At 57.9% G+C, this 25,323-nt stretch overlaps 1 protein-coding gene across 1 annotated transcript; it reads right to left on the bottom strand.

The window, feature by feature from the left end:
• Positions 1-1,435: 1,435 nt before the first annotated feature.
• On the bottom strand, positions 1,436-25,323 carry MTMR11 (myotubularin related protein 11). The gene is made up of 17 exons (XM_005293646.5): positions 24,809-25,323; positions 19,700-19,772; positions 17,428-17,570; positions 16,736-16,808; positions 16,072-16,214; positions 14,797-14,881; positions 14,512-14,659; positions 13,000-13,087; positions 12,414-12,502; positions 11,944-12,068; positions 11,073-11,139; positions 10,737-10,807; positions 9,348-9,520; positions 7,928-8,098; positions 7,109-7,354; positions 6,461-6,739; positions 1,436-5,041 (listed from the first exon to the last, which is right to left on the bottom strand). Exons 1-17 carry the CDS (start codon positions 24,863-24,865, stop codon positions 4,967-4,969), a joined length of 2,106 nt encoding a protein of 701 aa, XP_005293703.2. The 5' UTR covers positions 24,866-25,323; the 3' UTR covers positions 1,436-4,966.

The raw sequence follows: 25,323 nt of genomic DNA, 5'->3' as shown, positions 1-25,323 counted from the left end.
ATGAGGCCGGAAGTGGCCGTGCATGGAAGGAGCCATGGCGGCTAAGGGCGGAAGTGGACTTGGACGCACCCGTGGCCATGTTGCCTATGGGCGGAAGTGGCGATCTTGGGCCCTATTTCCCTCCCCCTTGTAATTCATCCCCCCTCTTGGCCCCCAGGGGTTCAGAGCTTGCTCCCCTTTGACCCCTGTGGTAAAGTTCACACCTTTGTGATGACATGTCATGACATAAGCTCCCACTAGCAAATCCACCGCCTGCCCCCCCCATACCCGCTGCAGGGGATGCTCCCCCCCTGCAGAGCCCCCCAATGCTGGGGGGGGGCACTAGCTGTTGTTTGATAGGGGGCCCTGTACCCACTGCTAGTACAGGGGAGCTGAGCTTAGGGGCTAGGGTGACCAGACAGCAAATGTGAAAAATTGGGACAGGGGTGTGTGTGTGGGGGGGGGTAATAGGAGCCTATAAAAGAAAAAGACCCAAAAATCAGGAGATCTGGTCACCCTACTCTGGGCAGTGGTAGGAGGGCACTTGTTTGGGCCTCTGAATGCCCATTCCCACGTGGGGCACCAAGAGAAAAATTAAAAACCCAGAGCCAGGGGGTTCATCCCACTCTGACCGGGGCACAGGCCCCCAGGATCGATGCCAGTAGCTCTGGTAGTAGGGGGACAAGCAGCGTCAGCTATTCCATGGTGCTTTATTGTCCTGCTGAGCCTAACCCAGCCCCTTTCTGCACCTTCGTTATGGAGCGAGTCCTTATACGGCTTGGGGAATCAGGCCTGCTAGGGGAAGGATCTTACCGCTCTTTGGGAGGTAACTGTTCCCCGGGAGTGCTTTACATAGTGACCACCTTCTCAGTATTCCTATTTTACATATGGGGGAACTGAGGCACATGGCACTGAAGTATCTTGTGCAAAGTCATTGGCAGAGGTACAAATAGGCCCCAGCTCTCCTGCCTCACAGGTCAGCATCCCAGCACCTGACCCCATGCTGCTTCCCCGTAAGCCAAGTGAGAGAGAGCCCCGGACAAGGACTCAAGAAATCTGGGTTCTATTCCTGGTCCTGCCACTCGCTTAGTCACTACTTCACCGTGCCTCAGTTTCCCCCATATGATCCTAGCATCTAGTCCCAACGGTTAGTTTAACTAGAGCAATGGTCCCCAACCTTTTCTGTAGGGTGGGTGCCAGACAACTAGCCGCTAAAGACCGTGGCCACTGGACAAGCGGCCGTCAAAATGACGCCGTGAAGCAGCGTCATCACGAAGTGGTGCTGCCGAATTTCGGCGGCATTTCGGCCGCAGCGCTTCTTGACGTTGCAGCTTCTCGGCGGCTGCTTTTCTGGCGCCCAGTAGGCGGGCGCACATGGATGCCCCGGCGGGCACCGCGGCACCGCACTGGCGACCCCTGAACTAGAGCATACCATTCAACTCACAGCCAGCCACTCTGCATTTAAAAATACTGCACTTTAATGAGCTCTTAAATAGAAACGTCACTACAAAAATATACAGAATAGAAAAAAAAAATGCCCTTATTTGGATTTCCACTTAACTCATCCATGGGGAATGTGTGATCTGCACAGAGTTACCCTACTGTTCTGGTCTCCAAAATACTTTTATGTATATGTGCTATTGTTAAAAAACAAAACAAAACAAAAAAAACCTCCAAGTTGTTATAAAGGAGTAACCACCAGGAAAAGCAATCACAAAGGACTCTTCCAAGGAAAGTCCAGACCCTCCCCATCTTGAAACCTTGCACGTAAAAAGAAATGAGGGTGTTCTGGAGGAAGTACTTTGTTCATACTCATCAGATGACAGTCCTGGTTCTTTCCCAGGGCCTGAAAGCCCTAAAGTTCTAGGACTCTTACACCAACAATTCCACAGTTTCGCAGAGAACAGTACCAATTTCCTAAGCTAAGATCACACCCTCTGCTGTAACAGCATAGGCAAGTCTATCCTGCAATCCTAGGTGTGATTAGTGCATGGGAAGACATACCTGCACTACCATGGCTCAAAATTGCCAAGTAGATGCCTTGCTAACCCACATACCCAGGGTCCCTGTACAGCCCACACTGACACGTGCCACCACATCTACACTGCTACTCTTAGCCATGCCAGCATGTCTACCCGTGCTGCAATACTTGGATTACTGGGTAGCCCTACCCCTACAACTGTTCTAATCCATCCTGGAATTTGGTGGCTTCCAATCCCTGTGTGTGGGTGAGAGAGAGGAGAGAAACACATACATATATAAAAATGTATCGTCCAGTTTTGTCTAAACACTTTAGCTTATACAATAACCCATTTCCTGTGGGTTACTAATGTTAGAACCAGCGCTTTTTTTAATATAAAATATAAATTTTTCAACAAAAACAAACATCTCTAATATCGCCCCGAGAGATTATATTACAAATGCCAATAAAAATAATCTTTGTTATTCCTCGTTGTTGTTAGACAGATATACAAAGTAGGCACTCAAATCTCAGGGCGGAAAAGAAGTAGCGTACAGGAACTGTGCAAACCCCAGTGTCCATAAACACTGACAAAGCAGCATGGTGCCATCTGGGTACAGCAGTCATGCATCTGTAGGTACCTGAAAGATGCAGCAAGTCTCCATCCCCCTCACAAGGGCCTGAATCCAATGCCCACTGGGGCCAATGGAAATGTTGATTCTAATGCCCAAGCGTGGCTGGTGAAATTGACTAATTGGATGTGCCTTCTGTAGGGTGAGAAGGGAGAAGATTGGGTTCCAAATCCCGCTCCCCCCTCGGAGATGAAAGTCTCAGCCCAAGAAGGCTGGCTATAAAGTGGAAGGAGTGGTGGGTGACCGGGTTGTGAGTTAGGCCTCTGAAAAGCTGGAGTTCGGACTGCAAGCGTGGTTCCCTGAAATGCATGGCCCATGATCTGGAGCATTCACTTTTCGATTCAGATTCAAAGTACAAAAGCAACGACAACTCTGGCTTAAGGCCACAAGCAGCCCATGACTGGGACGGATGGCCTTTGGCTTTTTCTCCCCGCCAAGCTTGAGAGAGATGCCAGTGGGATAGTCCTGGAAACTGAAGGCCTCCAGGCCAGGTACAGTCCAGGCAAATTGCCCCCCACCCCCATAACCCAGGGCGGAGGCTCCATGTAGGAGGAGCACTGGGAAAGGTGAGAACAAGGCCTATTCACGCTCCGTTGCATGTATCAAGATGGGAGCCACAGAGCAGGAAAGACGATGGAGGTTGGGGGACACGGATGCTTGTTTAATGGGGACTTGGCTGCCACCCACCAATCCCTTCCTCAGAGGCATCAGGTGGTAACCTGACCTAGGTCTGCCGTGATAGCAGATAGGAAAGGCTCCCACCACTGCACCAGTACCCCCCTAAGCTTGTGTTGGGAACGTGCTGTAGGAGAAACTACTGAGTGGATTGGTCCAAACTACTGAAAGTGGAATTGCCATTGTTCGAGGGTGGTAATGGAGGACAGAGGCTCCTGGGACCTCACCTGGGAAACACACGGTACCAAAAGAGTGCCGTTAGCAGCCACCTGCCAATGCGACTGCAACTTACATGCGGCCCAGATGATTGGCAGAGGCACAGCTGGGTATATTGTTCAGCCGACAGAGTCCCTAAGCTCCAGACCCCAACATTCCCACCCTCCGGGGACTCCCCAGTCGAGACCTGAACGCCGAGGCTTAGAAAGCAAGTTCTGGAGGTAGCACAAGAAGTACCTGTCGCTGGGACATGCCCGGCGCCTCAAAGACCCGCCCCAGCACATTGCTAGCACGACAGCGCCAAGCGCATCCGACTCACTGGCTCCGCACGGCAGCTTTCGGATCAGAGGCCGGGTCTACATTACACACTCCGCTCCAACTACGTCACTCAGGGGGGTGGATTTTTCACATCCCTGAGCACGTCGTTATACCGAACTTAACCTGCCCTGCGGCTGACGGGAGAGCTCTCTCCTGTCGGCTTAGACCGTCTGCACCAGAAGCGCTACAGCGCCGTCGCCGATGCAAGTTTGTAGCATAGCCCTGCCCAGAGATGGGAGATCATGGGGGCTCCCTGTGATCTACTGAGGATGGGGTTCTCCTGCTCCCCTTTTCCCGCCCCCCAAGGGTTGCTTGGGAAATCCAGGCAGGGGGTTAAGAGTTTGCAGAGTTGCAGCTCAGGGATGGGTGCCAGACTGACAGCACTGGAGATCGGAGGCCAGCGATAATCCAGGGGATGGGTACGGCCTGGGCAGCAGCAGGTTAACCCTCGCCTGCCCTTCCACCCACCTGCCGCCCCTCTGGGGGAGGGACGCTACTCAGCTGGAGGAGCGTGAATGAGCCAGTCTCATCAGCTGAGTAAGGCCCCCTGGGGGGAGCGAGGAGGGTGAAGGGGCCTGAAAGATCAGAGAACGGAGAGATCAGCTCGAGCAGCAGCAAAAGCAGTTGGACCCAGTACCCTGGAGTGCCTGCCCTGAACCCTGCAGTAACAGAATCCTACAGCGTTTTGCCGAGCAGCACTGGAGAACACTGGAGTTGTTCGGTTCCTGTCCAGATCCCACCATCCGAACCCCGGCCAAACACCCAGCATGATTGGGGGGGGGTGGGGTGTTAACCAGACTCAGGGCCGGGTGGGGGCTCTGGGGTCGGGCCAGATTTTGAGGAGGTAGCACTTGGGAGGAGCCAGGGCTATCTGGGCACCCACCACCCTGAGCTGCATGAGAGGGAGCGAGCCCTTTCGATGGACGGGGTTGCCCGGTTCCCTTTCCTGCAGCCACAGAAGGACGGGCAGCTCCCAGCGTCAGGAGGGACAGCAAGGCCCAAAGACTGTTGAAGCCATTCCTAAAAACCCAGGTCCTGCCCTTGGTCCAGTGGACAGATCCGGTTCTGCCAGGGGCGCGCTCCCATCTCCAGCGTGGCAGCAGGGACGCGAGGCTGTCCAGTCTTCGAGGCATTTCGCCTTCAGGGGGATGCCACGCTGAGTCACCCTAGCAAGTCCCCTCGCCTGTCAGTCGCCCAGTTGCTTTCGAAGCCGGTCCAGCTCCTCCGCGAGCTCAGCGAGCGTGGAGGCAAAGAGGCCGCGCTGATGGGGAGAGTCAGAGACAGAGATTCAGGGCGGCTCAGGGCTGGCTGAGTCCACACCGGGAGCACAGGCCCTGGAGCTGGTGACCAGGCGAGCGACAGCACCCCAGCTAGACTCGGGTATGGCACAAGGGCTTGGGGGGACCCGACTGGCTCCCCTCAACCGAGTCAGCCCCGGCTGGAACAACCCAGGCACGTAACACGGCTCTGCTCATGCCCCTCCATCCTGTCGCAGGCTGGGTGCCCGGTGCAGACCCACCAATCCCCGTCTATCCTGACCTGCAGCAGATGCTATCCCAGGCCTGCGGTTCCACCAGCCCCCCGCAATACGCCCAGCTCGGCCGATGCCCCTCCAGCTGTTCCAGCCCTGGGCCTTTCCCAGGGAGACTAAAAAAGTATTTTACACAAATCACCGGAGCAGCCAGGCCTGGCATGAGCCCACTGCCGGAGAGTTTGCGTCTTCTGGCTCAGGCGGATTGAGATCATTAACGAGATCTAAGCCATGCCAGTGGCCAAACCAGAGCCACGTGCTATGTTCTTCCTCTAACGCCTGTGCCCAGGAAACGTTTCGATGCCCTCAGGCAGGCTGTGCTGGGAGAGGAAGCGGCTCGGTAGTTAGCTAACGGCCAGCGCACCGCAGTGCCTGGAGGCTCAGCCGGGGAAGTCTGTTTCTAATCACCATCTTTTTAAGGAAACCGAAAGTGACAGGGCATCATCGACCGCTTGTTTATGGGTCCCTCTGGAAAGAGGTTTCTCATGCGGGGCTCTTTGATGTTTGTGTAGCTACGCCCCCCTCAGTTGGGTCAGCTGCAGCCTCCCTGGATCTAAAAGCCTGGGCCCAGCTCTGTTCTGCAGGGACCCTCTCTGTTATCTGTTCGTACAGCACCTAGCACAACAGGGCTCTGCTCTCCAGGCGCCATCGTAACAAGAATTAATACAGGAATCAGGACTCCAGGGTTCTCTTGCAACTGACTCATTGTGCCACCTGCACTTTGCCTCAGTTTACCCCTCTGCACAAGGGGGTATTAATACTGAACTACCTACAGGGGATACACAGAGTATCTTCATTACTGTCCCCGCACCTGGATTTGACAGAGGTAATTTGCTACTAATCTACAGTTTTTAATCGGACACCCATCACCGTGGTATCCCCATGGAACCACTAATGGATTTATCCTCACAACCCCCTGGGCAGGATTATCTCCATTTTATACAGGGAAACTGAGGCACAGAGAAACTAGATGACTTGCCCAAGGTGACCTAGAGAGTCTGTGGCAGAGCCAGGAACAGACACCCCCCCCCCCCCCCCCCGAGTCCCAGGCCGGTGCTCTATCTGCTAGGTAGAGCAGGGAAGTGGCTCCTAGGTCCCTTAACCCCACAGCCACCCTGTCTGCTAATGTCCCCGCCGTGCTGGCGTTACCTGAACTTCCTGGCTCCCCCGCAGGTAACACCTTCTCCAGAGCCGGATCAGGGGGCCCGCAGAGGCAGGAAGCAGCAGCCCCTCAGGCAGCAGGGGGCAGCCGCTGGGTTTGCTCCTCAAGGACCGGTCCTGTTCGCTGAGGCTCTCTGAGGACTGAGCCCGCCACCAGCCCTTTTTGGAAAGCGAGCCGTTCTTCCAGGGGAAGAGGTGGGTCTGCGGCGAGAGGGCCCCCTTGGCAAACAGGTACACGGCCCTGTTCCCAGACAAGGCACCTTCCAGCTGGAGAGAGAGAGAGAGAGAGAGATGGGGCGGGGGGGAAATCTAGGACAGTAAAACCCAGCAGCAAAACGTGGATGAAGCACGTTTTCCCACCCCAGCAGGATACTTTACTGAACCTGCCTAGGAGAGAGTGTGGACTGGGGGCTGGAGGCTGTAGGGGAGGACTGGGCTTCAGGACTCCTGGGTTCTATTTCCAGCTCCACTAATGACACAGAAAAAGTAAACTGAGGCTCAGAAAGGCCTCGCGGCCATCAAGAAAACCCAGCTGTCCTGACTCCTACAGCCCCATGGCGTGACCGCCAGGCAACACTCCCTGCCCCCAAATCGCTCCTAGTGTCCCATCCAGTGTTTGGAGCCCAGCGCACTCACCTTGTCACCCCCTAGTGGGGCAGATTTGCCATTCGGAACGGTAGTGCTGCCGCTGCCCCTGGCATAGGCGGGATTTCTGAACTGCGCCCTCTGCTGGGTGGTGTAGCGCAGCGCCCAGTCCCAGATGGTGGGCAAATAGGGGCCCCCTCTCTCCTTCGCCAGGCGGCCACCCTTCTGCAGGATCTCCAGGGGAGGGAGTTCCCGCCAGCCATTGACGGGCGCGTAGATCTGGTTGGAGGCACGGTGCTGGGGGATGAACAGGGAGTGTGAGAGGTGTCTCTGCAAGGAACAGCGAATGCGCATCCGTATCCCTTTGCTCCCCCCCAGCCCCCACAAGAGGCTGCACTCCATATCCCACTGAGGCTGGGCCAGGAGCGGGCCTTTTGCGGGGAATGTTATGCATTGAGGATCTCAAAGCGCTTCACAGAGGTGGAAGAGAAGCATGAGCCCCGCCCTGTTCTATGGGTGGGGAAACTGAGGCACAAAGAAGCACGTCGACTCACCTGAGGTCAGGCACTGAGCCAGGAATAGAAGAACCCAAGAGTCTTGTCTCCCAGCCTCCTGCTCTAACCATTAGGCTGTGCTCCCTCCCAGAGCTGGGAATAGAACCCAGGAGTCCTGTCCTCCAGCTGCCTGTTCTAGGCCATACCTCACTCTCTCAGCTGGGAATAGAACCCAGGAGTCCTCACTCCCAGGCCGTGCATTAACCATGGCACCGGATTTCCCCTTTCTCCGCCCGTGGTAGGATAGTGCTTGGGGCAGTGACTGCGGAGCAGCCGAGTGTTTCACTGTAGCTGGGAGGCTCCATGCTGGACCCACCTGATTCCTGCGATCTCTCTCCCACTGGCAGTTAAACAGGAAGGTGCTGAAGAAGGGTATGTAACTGCTGTCGTGGAGGGCCACCAGGTAGGTCTCTGTGAACTCAAAGGATGCTGGGAACTGCTGGAGCAGCTGCCACACGCAATCCAGGAAAAGCAGAAACACCGGAGACTATAAGAGACAGAAAGAAAAAAGAACCTCCCTGGGGAAACAGCAAAAATGCAGCCAACTCTGGGGCGGTACAGAGCAGCTCCCGAAACAACCTGCAGCAACACTGCACAGCAATCGTTCTCCCACCACTGAAAAGCAGCCGCTGACCAGCTGTGCAGCAATGCTGCAGAGATTTACCCAGAAAGGAAATACCGTCACACTGCTCGCGGCAACACCGCGATGGACTGGGGCAGCTTGAACAACCTGCCCTGGGGATCCAAGTTCAGGCCCGGCCCCCGCACGGGAGCAAACGATCTGTGTTCCATCCCTGGCTCCTTAGCATCTGGGCATCTCACCATCTCCAGCGCATTTATCCCCACGGCTCCCTGGGAAGTGGCGCAGGGGCATTATCCCATTGGACGGATGAGGAGCTGTGGTCGAGAGGGAGCCAACAGCAGAGCGGGGAATTGGACCAAGGAATCCAGCGCATCCAGGCTAGCACGGAAGCACCAGGGCATCTTTCCTCACCAGCTCCTATCTCAGCCGACTTCTGCCCAGAGAACGTCACCCAGCGACTCCTCCACCGAGCCCATTCGCTTGCAGCTGAACTGGAGCGCGTCTTTTGGCAAGAGCCCAAACACTCCCCATTCAAAGGCTCCAAACAGCCGCTCCAATGGCTAATTGCCCCCACTGGAATCCCGCGCGGGCCGGTACCAGTGTCATGCGCAGACTGCCCAGCAGAGGTCCCCACCACAACAGCGGAACCTGAGCCAAGAAAACCAAGTCTCCCACTGGACAAAGCCTAGAGGGGTCGCTTGGGTTTGGTTCTCACTCTGGAGCTAACTCCGATCCCCACCCTGCCATCCCCGCACCTTCCTAGCTGCTGCCTTCACAGCCACTTGCTCCCACCCAGCCCCCTGGTCCCAGCCCCACCATAACAGATTCCAACAGGACTGGCGGCAGAGGGAAATCCAGAGCCCAGGGCGCTTGAGCAGGGCAGACGCTTGGATCAGAGCCGCTTTCTGAGTTGGGCCCGAGGGGGAGGAGGGAAGGCAACCGTCAGTCCAGGGAACCCTCTCGGTTTTGCACGGCCGTCGAGCCACGCTCCCGGCCAGCTGTGCTCGGAGCAGAGCCCACGTGCCGGGAGATTATTCGACACCTCGGTGCCACCTGGACCAGGCTGGTAGAACTCCCATCGCTCTCGAGCGCCCCCCCGTCTGGCCAACGCAGCCAGGCATCAAGCCGGAGCCGCGCGTGCTCCGAGACTCACCTCCTCGCGGTCGTTGTCCCGGAGGAGGTTGAGGCGCTGAAGGAAGGGGTGCCCTGCCACCACCCACTCCTTCTGCAGCAGGCTCTGGAACCCAGACTGGGTGCGGGTGTGGGGATCTGACAGGACCTGGACGAGGGAGGCCAGCAGGCAGTTCAGATCCCGGTCGTCTGACTCTGCGAGGGGGGAAGGGTACAGACAGTGAAGGACCTCGGCTAGGGGTCAAGAGGAGCGTCATGGCTCCACTGTCCACAGACCTCTCTGCTGCAGCTGCCAACGCGGAGGCTGATCGGCAGTAGCTCTTGTGATGTCCCACAAGGATCTGGATTGGGACCCACCCAATGACCCTCTGTCTGTCCCCGATGCCCAGAGCCAGTCAGCCCGTGGCCAGCATGGAGCCTGTAATCGAGGTACCCCTTGGTGCCAACAGGCAGAGGGCACAGGGTTGCATAAGGTTTCCCAGGGATCAGATATATGCACAATAGTTCACCCAAGGGTGACATGTGAGGTCTCTACCAAGAACCAGTAGCCCACTGGTCTTCACAGTAATTGCGACCTGGATGGATGGATAATATTTAGGGTGTTAGGGATCTGAAAAGTACGTTCTTAAAGTCTTGGACTTAGGCAGGTCACCAGGAGGTAACAGAAACCTATCTCCCTGCCTGGCAGTTTGGCTATTGTGTATTGTATGCCTCACATTGGAGACCTATTTGCATATTGAGGAAATAAGAAACTGTGAAATCTACAAGAGGAAACAAACACTGGGGGGGAGGGGAGGTGTCTGACAAAGGGTGGGGCTGACATATCTTGGGGATGCAAAAAACAGCACTGGGGCCTTCACCTAGGAGCCAAGCTGGACCCTGGCTGTAAAGGGGTGAGCGTTGCTCTAGGAGACAGGAGAGGACTTTGTTCATTCGGGGGCGCTCTAGAATGCCTGCTGTGAGGTGTAACCACTTGTTTCCCCACATTGCCATTCGCTACTCCTTGCATTTCTGGACTCGGCCATGTAAAGCAGATCTAAGTGCTGCGTGGTAAGCGGAGCGGGAACTAGGAAATTGGGGTGCGCTGCTTCTTTGGGAGTAGCGAGTCGGTGAAAGCGGCCAGTGGCCAGTGCACCGGGGCGGGACCCTCCACGGAGACGCTCGGTGGGCCAATCGCTAGCCAACAGGGCACACACGACCTAGGACTAGAGGGGAGTGCTTGCCTGGCCTGTGGCTGGTGGGGGCAGGGAGACAAGCCTGCCTCACGCAAAGGACAGGTAGTAGCGAGGTGCTTCCTGGGAGTACCCAGGGCTGGGAGGCATCACAGAGCCTGAACCCAGGAGCTCACCCCACACCTGGCCCAGCCTCAGGGCATCCAGCCTGTGCCAGAGGAGGGAACGACTTACTCTACCTTGCAGGACGATGGAGCGGGACCTCTCCGCCAGCAGGGCAGCCACCTCGCTCGCTTTCCTCACACAAGCTCTGTAAGGAGAGGGGGTCATTACTGACAACAAAGACCCCACAGCCAATGGGAAGCAAAGGACCCCCTCGCCCCGCAGCACCATCTGAAACTCATCCAGCCAGGCATGGTCCTGCCAGCCACTTCCCCCAGGGAGCTCCACCCCCCCGGCTGGGGACAGCTCCCAACAGAGGGATGGTAGCTACCCAGCCCCACCCACCTGCCAAATGTTCTGTAGGGCCTGTGTGCCTGGATTTAAGGGGTCAGCGTATGGGGGGCAGCTCTTACCTGACGTGCTCCAGCCAGCGTGTCCCCTCCAGGGCAGAGAGCCACTTCTCATCGGCCACAGAGGAGTCTGAAAGGAAGCCACGCCGAATTACTACCTTGGCTGCGGAGGGGTTTATCCGGCCTCCATCCGCGTTGCGCCATGTTATCGTTTCTGGGTTTTAATCCTCACCACCCCCTTGGCAGGGAGCGAACGATTCTCCCCGGTCAGACAGGGGAAATGAGGCACAGAGGAGGTAAAGTGACTTGGCCCAGATCAGACGGAGTGTGTGGCAGAGATGGGAACAGAACCCAGGTCTCCTCAGTTCCTTTGGGCTGCCCTTTCTGTGGCAGGTCAGGAATTGTCCCAGAGAGAGGACAAGGAAGGAGACATGGAAGGAAGAGACCCTCCAGTCCCATCTGCCTCTCGTGCTCTGGCTTTAGTCAGGCCTGTTTTAGGGAGCCCTGGCTTCCTTGCGTCAAACAGCCAGCTGCTTCCAGGAGGGGGGAGAGAGCCTGGGGGTTACAGTATCAGCCTAGGCAAATCATGTAATTCCCTGGGCCTCCCTTTCCCCCTATAAAGCAGGGGTAATACCTCCCCACCTGCCGGGGGATTGGGAGGATATAACCCAGAGCATCGAGACACTATGACAATGGTGGGGCTAGACAAGCACCTCGAGCAAGAGAGGGGAAACTGGAAATCTAGCACAGGTGCATCAGATACAAACTAGTGATAATGGTCCCAGGATTCCCAAGTGGGATCCAATCCAGAGTAACCAGGTTCTCCCAGCTGAAGCGCTGGTTAGTTACTGCCTGGGATTCCCCAGGCATCGGCTCAGGCGAGCGACTCCTATTGAGAGGGGATCTCAGCTCCGGGGCCAAGGCCGGGTCTCACCAGGAAGGCAGAGGGCCCGAAGCTTGAGGTAAGAGAGCTGGATCTCTGCAGGGCTGGGCAGGTCGGCGGCAGTCTCCACTATCACGCACTGGGCGTGGCCGGCGAGCATCAGCGCTTCCACAGACCTGCGGAGAAACGCAGCCGCACCGGGGAGGTGGAATCACTGCTTCGGTCAGGGTTACGGAGCCCTGCAGCACAGCGCCCCCTAGTGCCGCACTGGGGCTTTGGGGTCAGCACCAGCTATGAGGGGACAGCACCCCCATTACATCACCCACACGGCTCCCTGCAGCATAGCGCCCCTTAGTGCTGCACTGGGGCATTGGGGCCAGCACTGACTGTAAGGGGAGAGCGCTCCCTATTGAGGCCCCCCCAGAGCAGCTGGGTTTTCCTTGGGAGTCTTCCACCCCAGCTCCCCTGAGCTCCCAGACTGGGGCAGCGCAACCCCATTCCCAAGTCCTCGAGGCTCATACCTCACGTCTTCCTTCTCGGGGTCTGAATCGGCGTGAAAGCCGGCGGCTCTCAGCAGGTCGCTGCCTCCCGGGTGATGCCAGCACAGCCTCTGGGGAGGCAAAGGGAAACGGAACGAAATGAAACTCCACTGGCTGCAGGCTCTCCACTGCGCACGCCAGGGCCCCGCGCCCTGGGGCCTTGTCTCCCACCTTCCTCCTCTCCCCCCAGCTCCAGGGACCTGCCACCCCATAACTGGCTCTGTGATACACCCCCACCAAACAACCTGGTGGAGACCCTCCCTCCTCAGCCTTCCCTCCCTGGCTGGTTCAGGAGTGGTGTAGTCACCTATTGATAGCTGGCCAGCTTCATAGGGCACCAGCCGCAGGAAACACAACCTGGTGTGGGGGGGGGGGGGGGGGAGAGAAGGGTCTCAACCTTATTCCACCCTGCTGGCCAAATGCGCCCCTGCCTCAGTAAGAACCCCACCCTCCCACGGCACCCCCCAACGGTTGCCCCATCCACAGAACCTGGTGAGGTCCTTCGGAACCGCCCTCCCCACCCCAAGGCGGCGGCTCACAGCCTGCTCCCGGGTCCGGAGACACTCACCGGGATGCGCCTCGCGTTGAAGTGGCCGAAGGCCCTCTTGAGCTCGTTGTCCAGGAGCCTGCTGGGGACCCAGAGGTACTTGGGGAGGCTGCGGGAGGAAGCAGAGTTGGAGGAGAGCCGGCTCAGAGCATGTGCGGAGGGCTGCCGGCCCATCTCCCCAGCCCAGGCAGCGCTCCTGCCTCGCCCCGAGCCTGTTCAGGTGTTGCACACAAACCTTACAACCAAAGCGGGATGGGGGACCCTCGAGGCCTCTCCCACTCCATTACTCCAGCACCTGCCTCCTTCACAGAGCTCCCCCTTTGAGCACTCTCAGACCTTGACAGGAATCACCTGCCCCTTCCTCACCAGGTCTGCTATTCAGACAGGGCTGGATGGCCCCTGGCCCTTAAAGGAGGCAGATCTCCCTGTTACAAGGCCATTCCCAAATCCCGGATTGTAGGCAGGGTGCCTGCCGCCCCCACAACTCACAAGACTTCCCCGGATCCATCCCAATTAACACACACAGACAGAGAAGAGAACTCGGGGTCTGCTGGCCCACAGCCAGCACCCCTCCCACGTGTGCTAGAAGAGAGCTCACACCAGCTCTCCCCAGAGAGGCCTTCCACCTCCAGCTCTCGGGAATTTGACAGGCTAAGGATTTTCCCCCAGAAAGTGTCAGTTTGTCGAAACCCGGAGCTTTCCGCGGGAAAGGTGGTTAGTTTTGGCTCATTTTGTGAAATAAAATCATTCGGGGGAAAAACTCCAAAGCTGTCAAAATGTTTCGTTTTGATATTTGCAAGACCGGGAATTTCAATTTTCCGGTTCAAAGCCCCATTTGGTTTAGAAACTTGAGCAAATGAGAGTAAAACAAAAGTGTCAAAGGGTCGAAATAGGAAGGAAACTAAAAGTTTTTCCAGTTCAAGGAAACGTTTGAGATTTTGACTTCTTGCCCCCAACCACCCTTGCCTTCGGGACCGAAACACTGTTCAAAATCGTGAACATTTTCACTGTGCTTCTCTGGCCACTCGAGGAAGCTACATGCCCACGGAAGGGACGCTCAATCCAGTAGGGGGCCATCGATACGGACCTGGGACCGTAGCCAAGGGCCGAGCACCAAACCCGCTGTAGAAAGGGGGTCCAAGGGCGTTTCCGTAGCTTAGGGAGTCTGAATTACTGGAGTGCACCTGGAGGGGCTGTGACCACGGGCACCAGAACAGGGCGGGGCAGGGCCCTCCCACTTTTTACCAGCCATAAGGGCGAGTGACGGGGAAGGGGTGGAGAAGTGCGAGCATGGGGCGGGGCCTTGAGGGAAGGGGCGGGGCCTTGGGAAGGAATTGGCAGCGTGAGGGCAGGGGAATGGGCAGGACAGCATAAGGGGGTGAGGCCACAGTTCAGGCACCTGTGCCCCCCCCCCCCACACACTTTTAGGGCGCTTCCGCCGCCCCTGGCTGTAACACGCTCCCATGCCATGGGCCGGGGTTAGAGCTGTCCACGAGGCTCTAACTCGCCCCCCAACCCCGGTCCGCGCTTTACCTGGTGGCCATGTCGAAGCGCTCGTTGACGGGGCTGACCCTCCAGCCAGCAGCCCCGAGCCGCCTCAGCTCCTTCTCCCAGTCGCAGGGCCTCTCGAAGAGCAGTGTCGGGGGGGACAACGACTCCTCCGTGCTCAGCCAGGCGTTCTCTGAAGCCGCACAGGAGGGATGGCTGTTAGGGGCGAGCAGGGTAGTGCCTCGTGGGTCCAGCCACCCCAGGGATGGGCCCCTCAAGCTGCCAGGGCCTGGGGGATAGAGCTGCATGCCAAGCGGAGATACCACTTACCCAGGTTCCTTATAGCGCCACTGTCGTACCACGTCCCCGCGCTGGCGTTGCTGCTCTCCTGAGCCTGCGCGATGGCCAGCGTCACCTGGAAAACAGCAGCAATGGGGGCACTTTGGCAGGGGATCTTCACGGCATCTGGGGCTGTGGGCAGGGTTTGGATGCCAATGGGAGGGCAGAGGGTATGATGCCAGGCTGAGGATCCAGGAAGGCCCCCAGCAGGGCAGCGCTTGCAGCATGGACCCACGGAGATTTGTAGCCCAGGACAAATCACCAGCGCAAGTCACTGCAGCTGCAGGCCCATCGCTGAGCCAGACAGCCGAACAGAAGGGTCGTGACGGGACCCCGGCCAAGCCTGCTGGAGCGGAAACCCCGCCCCAAGCTTTGAATCGGAGCGTCGCCGCTCGGGGCTTCTCTCCGGGGCAGGGCGTGACAGGCTGGGTTTTCAAAGGCGCCGAGCTGACAACCCCCAGTGAAGTCAATGGGAGCTGCTGGCGGGTCCCAGCTAAGGCAGAGACGAGAGCTGGGGACGCGGGGTGCATCAGGGCATCAGAGGATCGCTAGACGGGGTCGGGGAGGGAAGGGTGGGGTTTGCCTTGCCCAGGGTTCTGCGGCTCTGACCCCTGTGGGACGTAGATTCCTGAGGAAAGGGACCTCGGGAAAGAGGGAAGAAACCGAAGCATCTTGCTCCAGGTCACACAGGCTGCATCTGTCCTGCAGCTGGACGGTGCCGCTCCCGGCCCGGGGAGACAGACTCGTAAGCGTGCTGAAAACAGCAGTGTGGACACTGTGGCCCGAGCCTGTCGCTGGAGTCCAAGCCCGCCCAGCCCCCGGCTCTGAGCCGCCCTCCGGCCGCAACGCCCTCGCTGCTGTCTTTAGCACGGGAGCTCAAGTGGGGCTAGCAGGAGTCTGCCTACCTGTGCTGAGCAGTGTGGACATCCCTGCCCGGAGTCAGCCTCCCCCCAAACAACTTCATCCCACTCCCCTCCTGGCGCTAGGAACTGAACCCAGAATTCCTGGCTCCTAGTCCCGTGTTAATCCACCAGACCCCACACCGAGGGGTCAAACAACCCCCTGAAGGTCCCATCCTCCCACTCAGGCGACACACAGAGCAACAACCCCCGGTGTGCCCAGCCCCTGAGTCCCAAGCGGGTCCAGCTCAGAGCCAGTCCACTGGAGGTGCCCATCCGTATCCAAGGGTCCCGAAGCCCTGAGCCGCTGGGCCCTGGGAATCACCGGCCGGGGAAAGTGCCCCTGTTTGCAATGGCAGCTGCTCACCTGACAGGCCCGGGGCTCCAAGCCGCTGTCGCGGAAGCGGAAACGCAGCACCCGGAAGTCCCGGCAGTAGAGGACCAGCTCCTCCGGGATGAACTTGAGGGTAGAGTTGGCTGTCAGCACCTTGGCCTTGGTGAAGCTATTCACTGCAGGGGAAAACCAGGTGGAGGAAGGGGGCTTAGACCCAGGAGGCCAGGCAACAATCAGAGTCTTGGGGCAGCTGGGAAGACTCAGCCTCCAGCGTGGGGGCGACCGGGGCAGGATCGGCTCCCAAGCCAGCTGCATGGAGATCGCTCCTGGTGCGGGGGGGAGCTGGCAACGGCCTATCAGGATTGCCCTGGTGATGGGGAAGCCCAGGGGGAGAGTACACGGATCACTCCAAAAGTGGCCCTGCAAACTACGGCAAGGGCAAGTCTTCCTGCGCCACCCCCCGCCAAGGCACCACGGCCCCAGCCCTACCCACAGGTAAGGGGACAGTTGGGTCGCCACAGGCCAGCCTTGGCCTCTCTGCCACTGGGACGGCCCACGAGGGGCTCACAGCACCAGCCAGGGGGGTGGATGCTGGGACGGAGGCAGTGAGCCACATGGGCTGAGAGCCGCCAAACTCGTCACAGCGGCGGAGGGGATACGGCTTGATTAGGTGGACCCCTCCTGCCCCCCCCTTTACCTGCCACCAGCCTCCCGATGCAGGGCAGGGCCACGTCGTGCTCACTGTGCAGGCAAGTGGAACAGCGAGGGGCCTACGGTGGGAAAGGAGCAGCGCTTAGAGATCAAGCCCATTCCCCCTCCCCCGGCACGGGGAAGGAACATCCCCACTCGCAAAACCTGCCTCCTGGCTGGCACAGGGGACCCACCCCGGCACCACGGCCAAGGGGCTACGGCGGGCCAGGAAGATGGTGTCTGCCAGAGAGTGTCAGGGCTGCAATTTAAGTGGCCGCCGGCACCGTCCCGGCCCACTCCAGGCCCCCCCCTGTTGCCCGGCCAACAAGGACACCATCCCGGCTCCCGCCAAGGCCCCCCCCACACCCCCGTTGCCTGGCCAACGACGACACCGTCCCGGCTCCCGCCAAGACCTCCCCACACCCCCGTTGCCTGGCCAACGACGACACCGTCCCGGCTCTCGCCAGGCACCCCTACCCCCATTGACCGGCGGCCAACAGCACCATCCCAGCTCCCGCCAGGCCCCCTCACCCCCGTTGCCCGGCCAACGACGACACCGTCCCGGCTCCCGCCAGGCACCCCTACCCCCATTGACCGGCGGCCAACAGCACCATCCCAGCTCCCGCCAGGCCCCCTCACCCCCGTCGCCCGGCCAACGACGACACCGTCCCGGCTCCCGCCAGGCCTCCTCCAACTCACCCCCACCGTGTCACCAGGGGCCGGCTCTGGCACGAAGGCGACTCTCAGGTTGGTGCAGTACAGTGTGCCCAGGATGGATCCTTCGCCATCCCTGGAGCGGACGATCTTCCTCACGCGAGCTGCCTCTTCCAGGACATGTTCCCCTGCAGGGCGGGGGGCGAGAGGAAGGGGTCAGGGCGAGCTGGGAGAACGCCGTGGTTTGGAACGGCCAGTGAAGCCGGCTCCTCGGGGCGCTGGAAAGGAGGGGGCCAGAGGCAGGAGCCCAGGGCTGGCTGGGGAGTGACGCTGAGCCGTGCGAGAGACTGGGCTAGGGGCGTGCAATACCACAGGGGTGAGATCCTTCCCTGACGTAAACTGATGGAGCTCTGTGGGCTGCAGCGGGACCAGGTGGATTTACCCCAGAGGAGAATCTGGACCTTTCAGGACGTGACATCCAGCCCGGCCGTAACCAGACCAGGTGGGCTTTGCGCCCACAGCTATAAGCCGGCGTAACTTTCGGTGTCTAGGTCCGAAGGCCTGATCCTCGGCGGGCTGCAGTTGGAGCGGCTGGGGCTCAGCGCTGCTGTGAAGCAGGCCCCAGATCAGGCAGCAAATCGTACCCGCAAGCGACGACAAGCAGAGCTGCGGGGAAGGGGGTTTGCCCCACAGAACGCCTCCATGGGGAAAAACGGAGGCCGTGCTCAGAACAGCTGGCCCTGCTAGGGGGTTTCACAACGGGGGGTGGGTAGGGGCGGTTTTCTCTTGACCAAGGATCCTTGCATGTGGGGAAGGTGGGCACACAGAGCCCCCGGCATGGGGCAGGGAGGAGAATGGGGGGGGGCACACAGAGCCTCTGGCCAGACGTTGCAGTGAAGCCCTGAAATAGCGGGGGATGGGCTGGTCCACACCAGGAGCGTGGGCGGGGGGTGTGTGGGGGATGAAAAGCCAAACAATGGATCCACTCCCGCTCGAGTTCCCCTAGCCCAGGCCTGGGGAACGGGCCCTGCCGCTCACGCTGGGCATGAAAGGGAAGTGCCCGGGTAACAGGTGCCTTTGTAGCTGTTCTTTGCTAGTCACGAATTCAGCAAAGCAGCTGCTCCGGCCACTGCCTGCAGCTCGTCATCCTAGCCAGAAACTGCCTTCAGACAGCTGCTGCTCGGAGCCCCGATTTAACCCTTCATGCCTCGAACACGGAGCAAGAGTAAAAGGCTCTTAAGGAGGAAGGGGATCCGGATCGGGCCCAGCTTAGTGATTTTTATAAAAGCACTAAAGCGCCATCATATCCAAGCACTCATCCTTCAATGTATTAGCCCTCGTGCACACCCCCGGGGAGGCAGGGCAGCGCTGTTCTCCTGATTGTCCAGGTGGGAAACTGAGGCCACGGGCCTTGCCCAAGGTCATGCAGGGCATTGTGGCACAGCAGTGATTTGAACTCAGTTCTCAGTGTCCAAGCCTGTGGACCATCCTTCTTCTCTACTCTCCAATCATTATACTCCAGGAGTCCTGCCTCCCTCCCAGAGCCAGGGAGGGAACCTAGGAGTCCTGGCACCCCACCCCCCTGGGGGAGCCTGGGCCGACAGCAGACGTTGGACCCTGCAACCCAGTAGCAGCAACAGCTATGAAGTGGCTGCGGCCAGGGAAGGAAGGAAGGGCTCCTCCACCTGCCAGGGACAGGTGAGCAGCATGTGACTAGACTCTATGGGGACTCTAGGTCTAGTCTGCTCTGGTCTAGGTTCACTTAGTCCTGCCACAGCGCAGGGGGCTTGTCGGGGGCCCTTCCAGCCCAACAGTTCTGTGATTCTGACACATCCAGGGACAGATTCTGAGCCTTCGGGGGGGAGAGACAGACACCTCATCACAGACCCTCCCCCCCCCCCCCCCGCCCAGGGCGCTCACAGGAGGTCTGGTCACCAGCGTGTCACATGCACAGGCCAGTGGGGAGCCGAGCCTTGCGGCTAAGGAACAGGGAAGAGACACCACTGCTGCTGGTCCTTTCCGGCGCTCGGCAGCAGCACGGTCTAGTGGCTAGAGCACCGTGTGACGACTCAGGACACCTGGGTTCTATACCCAGTGCTGCTGCGTGACCTGGGGCAAGTCACTGCCCTGCTCCGTGTCTCAGTGTCCCCACCTATCAAACGGGGATTGTGATACTGAGCGACTGAGATCCGCAGCTAGAAAGCGCTAAATGGGAGCTAGGGATTATTATTATTAGAACCAGAGCGAAAGCGCCAAGGAAACCCAACCCGGGGTTCAAAACACAAGCCACGTGCTCCCGCGTAGCCAGCGGGGATACCTGGGATACACGGGAAAGCCTGGCCGTTTCTGTTTCTCTTGCTGTTCATGTCAGAGGACTTTGGACCTCTCAGCTGTAAAGAAAGAGAACAGGTTGCTGTTAACTGGATGTAACCCTTTCCTTCCTGTGGGCTAACGCACAGACAGTGGAGAACCAGACGCCACCTTTCAGGGTCTCTGGGGCAGGGGCTGTCTCTTTAGCCTATGTCCATATAATGGGGCCCTAACTAGAGCGCTGCAAAGCAAATAATGTTTAACCCGATCCGCTCGTTAATTTCTTCATCTGCAGTCCTGACTTCTGACCCCATCCCCTCCAACAGCACAAGTCTCAGCCAGTCGCAAGGATCTCAGAGTGGCCAGCCTCTGGGGTATATTTCTTAAAACCCTGACTCCCTGGAGTCCGGAGCAACTCAGCTTTTATTTTTGAATGAAAGGAAGTTTCCCGGCCTGGTGGTTGCAGGAAAAAAAAAAAGGCGACAAAACACGACCTCTAAAGGGTTTGAAACCAGGAGGCAAAGAACAAGGAACCAAACATTTGTTTAAAATCTCCTGATTTTGATGCCAATCTCATGGTTATTTTGGGACAGGGCTTCTGATTTATTTGTTTGAATGCTTGGGGTTAGCCACACTGGGATCTACAAGCAGTGGCTCTTACCTGGAAACTCCACCCCCTTCCATTTACAATCATACGGCAGGACGGTGATGGCATGCATGAGAGATAGCGTGGTCTAGTGGATAGTGCAGTAGACTGAGGTCCAGGAGAGCTGTGGGGGGGATATTTCCCACTTGGCCACTAGCCTGCTGGGTGACCTTGGGCAAGTCACTTCCCCTCCCTGTGCCCCAGCTCACGAGTGGCTGTTCAGTGGTGGTGATTGTTTAAATGGGGCCAGGCAATAATATTTTTAAAATCTGATGCTTTTGGGTGGGGGGGGGGGGCGGCCTGAGCACAGGACTAGGACCCAGGATTCCTGAGTTCTAGTCCCATCTCCAACCCTAACTCCCTTCTGGGGCCTTGGGTACATCACGTCACCTTTCTAGTTCAGTTTACCAATGGGGAAACTGAGGCACGATGCGATTCAAATGATTTTGCCCAACGTCACACAACAGAGCTGGGAATAGATCCCCAGACCCTATTAAACCACACTCCTCTCCCAGAGCTGGGAATAGAACCCAGGAGTCCTGGCACCATCACTGACCATTTTTAAATCAGGGTGGGGTGTTTTTCTAAAAGATCTGGCCGAGGAATTATTCTGGGCAAGTTCTCTGGCCGGTGTTACGGGAGGCTGGACTAGATGGTCACAGTGGTCTGTCCCTTCTGAAAGCTATGAAGCTCAGCTAGCCACATTGCTATGCTGGTTTGGCTACCCCCCTGCAAGCCAACGTCTCCTGACCACTAGTGCCAACTGAGGGCAGTGGGCTAATGCCAGCCGAGGGCGCAGGGTAAGAGCTGAGTGCCATGCTACCAGGGAACAGCTACATAGAGGAAAGATTAGCCGGAACATAACTGCCTGAAACCTAAACCACAACTGAAGGCTATCTGGCATTTTTGTTAAGCAGAGAGCGAGCAAATGAAGTGGAACTGCTGCAGTATACCTTCCTCTACCCGATCAGATAGCGAGCCGGAAACCTCCTTGCAGCTGTAAACAACCTTCAGGGCCCAAAGCAGCGCAAGTCAAAGTCACTGCAAATGTAGAATCCAGAAACGTTTACCACTCTCGGCCCCAGGGATCTTAGAGCTGGTGAAAGGGACAAGATGACAGCCCCTGGGACCTTGGCAATCTCTGAGGAAGTTTGGTGGGCACCCAGACGCACTCCCACCCAACTCAGCCCTATTCTGGAGAGATCCCCTATAGGGCAGAGAGGGGAGTTTAGTCTTCACGGCCCATTGGTAGCTTGCAAGGCCAGATCATCTAGTCTGACCTCACTTCTGAGGCTGCCAGAAAGAGGGGCCAGTCAGTGCCGACTGGCATTTTCACGCCTGGCCACCTGGCTGCTAAGAACCACCCTGAGGCAAACAGATCTGCTGCAACCCCTCCTTTAATGCCTGCAGTTCAACACACAGAACAGGCACACGCACCTTGTTCCCAGAACCTCTTCGCAGAATTCAATTTTTTAAAATAATTTTTCACAGGTGTGCGAAATTATGTGGCTCAGACAATGTGGGGCGGGGGCGAGGGTCAGGCAGTAATTGCTTAATGACATCAGGGGCTAAGACCCCAAAAAGTTAAAGCTTTCTCGCCACTAAAAAAAAAAACAAATTGTCAACAGCACATCTCAGAATATGCAACGTAAACAGCCTTAAAATCACGCTAATAAATTCGCAAGCAACGTTGTTCTCACTTTGCCTAGCTGTCCATTTCGATTATCGGCGATGGAAAGATTTTTCGTTGGGTGGCACGTGCGCATGGGGAAATTGACGTTCATCAACATTTACTAGCAAAAATCTAATCCGGGCAAACCTCCCTCCAGGCTCCCTTCCCTGGGATATGTTGCAGCACAAAGCACTCTGGATATTCCTGTATTGCGCCCCAGCCAGGCGAATGGAGGACTCTGATCCCTTCTCTCCTGCCTTTTTTTTTTTTTTTTTAAATCTGACTTTTTAACAACATTCTTTCAGTGTCCTTGGACCAGATCCCACCTTCCCCCTTGGCTGTTGGCTATCAACCTCCACCCCTGAAGTGGCTGCATTACTCCAATGCTGCAGCCGGCATGTTATTATTTACATTACAATAGTAAAGTAATACCAGCGTGAAGGGGTTTTATACCAGCATAGCTTATTCGGCTACATTGACAGAGACACCTTTATAGAATAACTGCATCCTCACTAGGGGTTGTACTGCATTAATTATAGCCATTGCAAACAGCTTTGGTTAAAGTTAAGAATTAGATACGTTCATGGAGGCTATGTCCATCAATAGCCATTAGCCAAGATGGTGAGGGACGCAACCCCATGCTCTGGGTGTCCCTAAACCTTTGACTACCACAAGCTGGGACTGGATGACAGGGGATGGATCACTCACTAATTGCCCTGTTCTGTTCATTCCCCCTGAAGCACCTGGCACCAGCCACGGTCAGAAGACAGGATACTGGGCTAGATGGACCTTTGGCCTGACCCAGCATGGCAGGTCTTGCGTAAAGTGCTACAAAAACTGTCTAAGAGCAGCCCTGAGTAACTGGTTAGTGACGCCACTGAGCATATGGGAGGCTCAGTGCCCCGTCAGCCCCCAGCTATGCCATGACAGCAGGGGGAGACAGCCCCCAAGCACGGACCAAAATGTTCGGGGTCAGCAAGCTATTCATTCCATGCGAGGTTCTCCCTGGGGTGGGGAGAACAGCTGGCAGCCAATTGCTAAATTTCCCAACCATGAGGGCTAATGGAAGAGAGTCCAAAGAGGAGTGGCAACAAACTTATTTAAAGCACCGAGCAACAGATGGGAGGCAGCAGAGTTAGGAAGTTTAGCTCCTAGGGTTGAATTTCCTGCGGTGCCTCAGACTTGGGCAAGTCACTTGGCCTCTCCGTGCCTCCATTTCCCCCTTGGGATAACCGCCCTGCCTTTTCAGGGGGCTGTGAGGGTAAATCCATGATGTGCTCCGTCAGATACGATGGGGATCGAACCTAGATCTTTAGCGAGATAGGGAACAGCCTTGTCCTGACTGACAGGGACCAGGACAGAGCGCATACTCCCTAGCTCTTTCCACGAGTAGCTCTCAAAATCCTCTCAGTCAGTATAATCACCGCCATTTTACCAATGGGGAAACTGAGGCACAGAACAGGGAAGCGACCGGCCCAAGTTCACCCAGCAGAGCCAGGAACAAAACCCAGGCCTCCTGAGTCCCAGTGCAGAGCACTGAAAAGGTCTAACCAAGACTTGGGTCCCCCCCCCCACACCCTTTATAAAGCGGTTTTCTCCCCCCTTGAAATCATAGCAATGATCTTCCCTCCTTATTGTCTCATTATTTCCCCCTGCTCCCCCATGTGTCTGTCTCCACCTGTCTTCTACTTAGATTGTCACCTCTTTGGGGCAGGGCAGGGGCTGAGTGTTGTGTTTGTCCAGCGCCTAGCACGGAAGGGGCTCCTGGGCCAAGGCTCCATGCAACACAAACAACAAATGAGGCTTGTTTGAGTCTTTAAAGACTCGCTGGCTCTCCTGCCAGGGCGCTCTTGGCGCCTCCGGAGCATATTTCTGCTCGGCGGTGGAAAACAATCGTCTCATTATGCAAGGAATGCACAGAGACGCGCAGCCAAGGCAAACTTTCCCTGCCAGCTGACCCGTTCCAGCCCCAGGGAAGCCCTGCGCAAACGCGGGACGTGTTGGAGGTTTGGGGGGGGGTCAAGAAGAAAGGGGGGGGTCACCCCGTTTGCAAGAGCAAGAACAAAGCCCTTTGGACAAAAGGCTCCAGTCGCCTGGTTACCAGCCCGGTGGACAGCGCAAAAACTGGTCCCAGAAATGGGGGGGTAGGAAGCGGCCCTGCCCAGGCTCCGAAGCCGAGGACAGAATGTACCGTGCAAACAGCCCTGCTAAAAATGACCGAGTTTGGGGCAACCACACGCGGCGCTTGGCGTCGGACAGAGCCGAGCCCGGCCAGCCAGGCGCGTGGGGAGCGGGGCTGCTGGCTGGGAACCCCGGAGCTGGGCTGGCGTGCGCCAGGAGCACCAAACACCCCCCCCCCCGCAACCCCGGGGGCTGGACGGAACCGAAAGGAGCCGCGCCCCCTGCAGCCCCCCACTGCCATTTTAACACCAAGGCTACAAAACAAAGGAGGGGGGCAATGCTACCCCCCCCAAAAAATAATCACTTTGCTTCCAACAGTCAGGACCCCGGCTGGAGACACCCCCAGGACCCAGGCAGGGTGGGAGACTCCGCATATAAACTTTTTTTTCCCCATCCACCCCCACCTCCGGCCACCCTAGGTGCTGGAACTGGGGGTGCACCAGCACCCCCGTTGATTGAAGGGGGTTTTCCTTCCATCCTGGAGGGAATCCAGTTTGGTTCAGTGGCTCCCCCCACACACACACCATGCACATGGTTGCAGCCCCCCCCCACATACAACCCTTCTACCCCCCCCCCACACACACAGCATTTCAAACCCCCCCCCCCTTTCCACTTACCGCAGGGCCCGGCGGGTGCTGCTGGATTTTAAAGGAGTTTTTGGAGCCCGATAACATGGTCACGTCTCTTGTTGCCCCATAAAAACAAACCCAGCGGGGAGGAGACGGGGGGAACGAACCCCCCAGCAGGGAAGGGAAGGGGGGGAGCAAGGGGCCAGTCCCGGTCCCTGGCGGAGACGGCAGCGCGCTCAGTCCATGGCGAGGAAGGTGCCCGGCTGGGGCCGGGCTCAGCCCCGCGGCAGGGGAGGCGCCCCGGGGCGCGCTGGCGGGGGGCCCTGCATGGCGAGCCGGCTTGGAAGAGACTCGCCTCCCAGCCGCGGCAGGAGGCCGCCCCAGGTGGGAGGATGCGGCGGGGGCGGGGCTCGTGGTCCCTTCTAAGGTGCTGGGGGTGGGGGGGAGCCGGTTCCTTCCCGGGGGGGCGGCTCCGCTCAGCTGCGGGTCTCCCCCCCCCCTCGCCCGGGGAAACTGACCCGCTGGGTCCTGGGAAGAGGCTGAAGGCTGCCGCAGTCTTAAAG

Source organism: Chrysemys picta, chromosome 20 (genome assembly GCF_011386835.1).
Source record: "Chrysemys picta bellii isolate R12L10 chromosome 20, ASM1138683v2, whole genome shotgun sequence".
Classification (NCBI taxonomy): Eukaryota; Metazoa; Chordata; order Testudines; family Emydidae; genus Chrysemys; species Chrysemys picta.
This window is presented reverse-complemented; position numbering and strand designations above follow the sequence as displayed.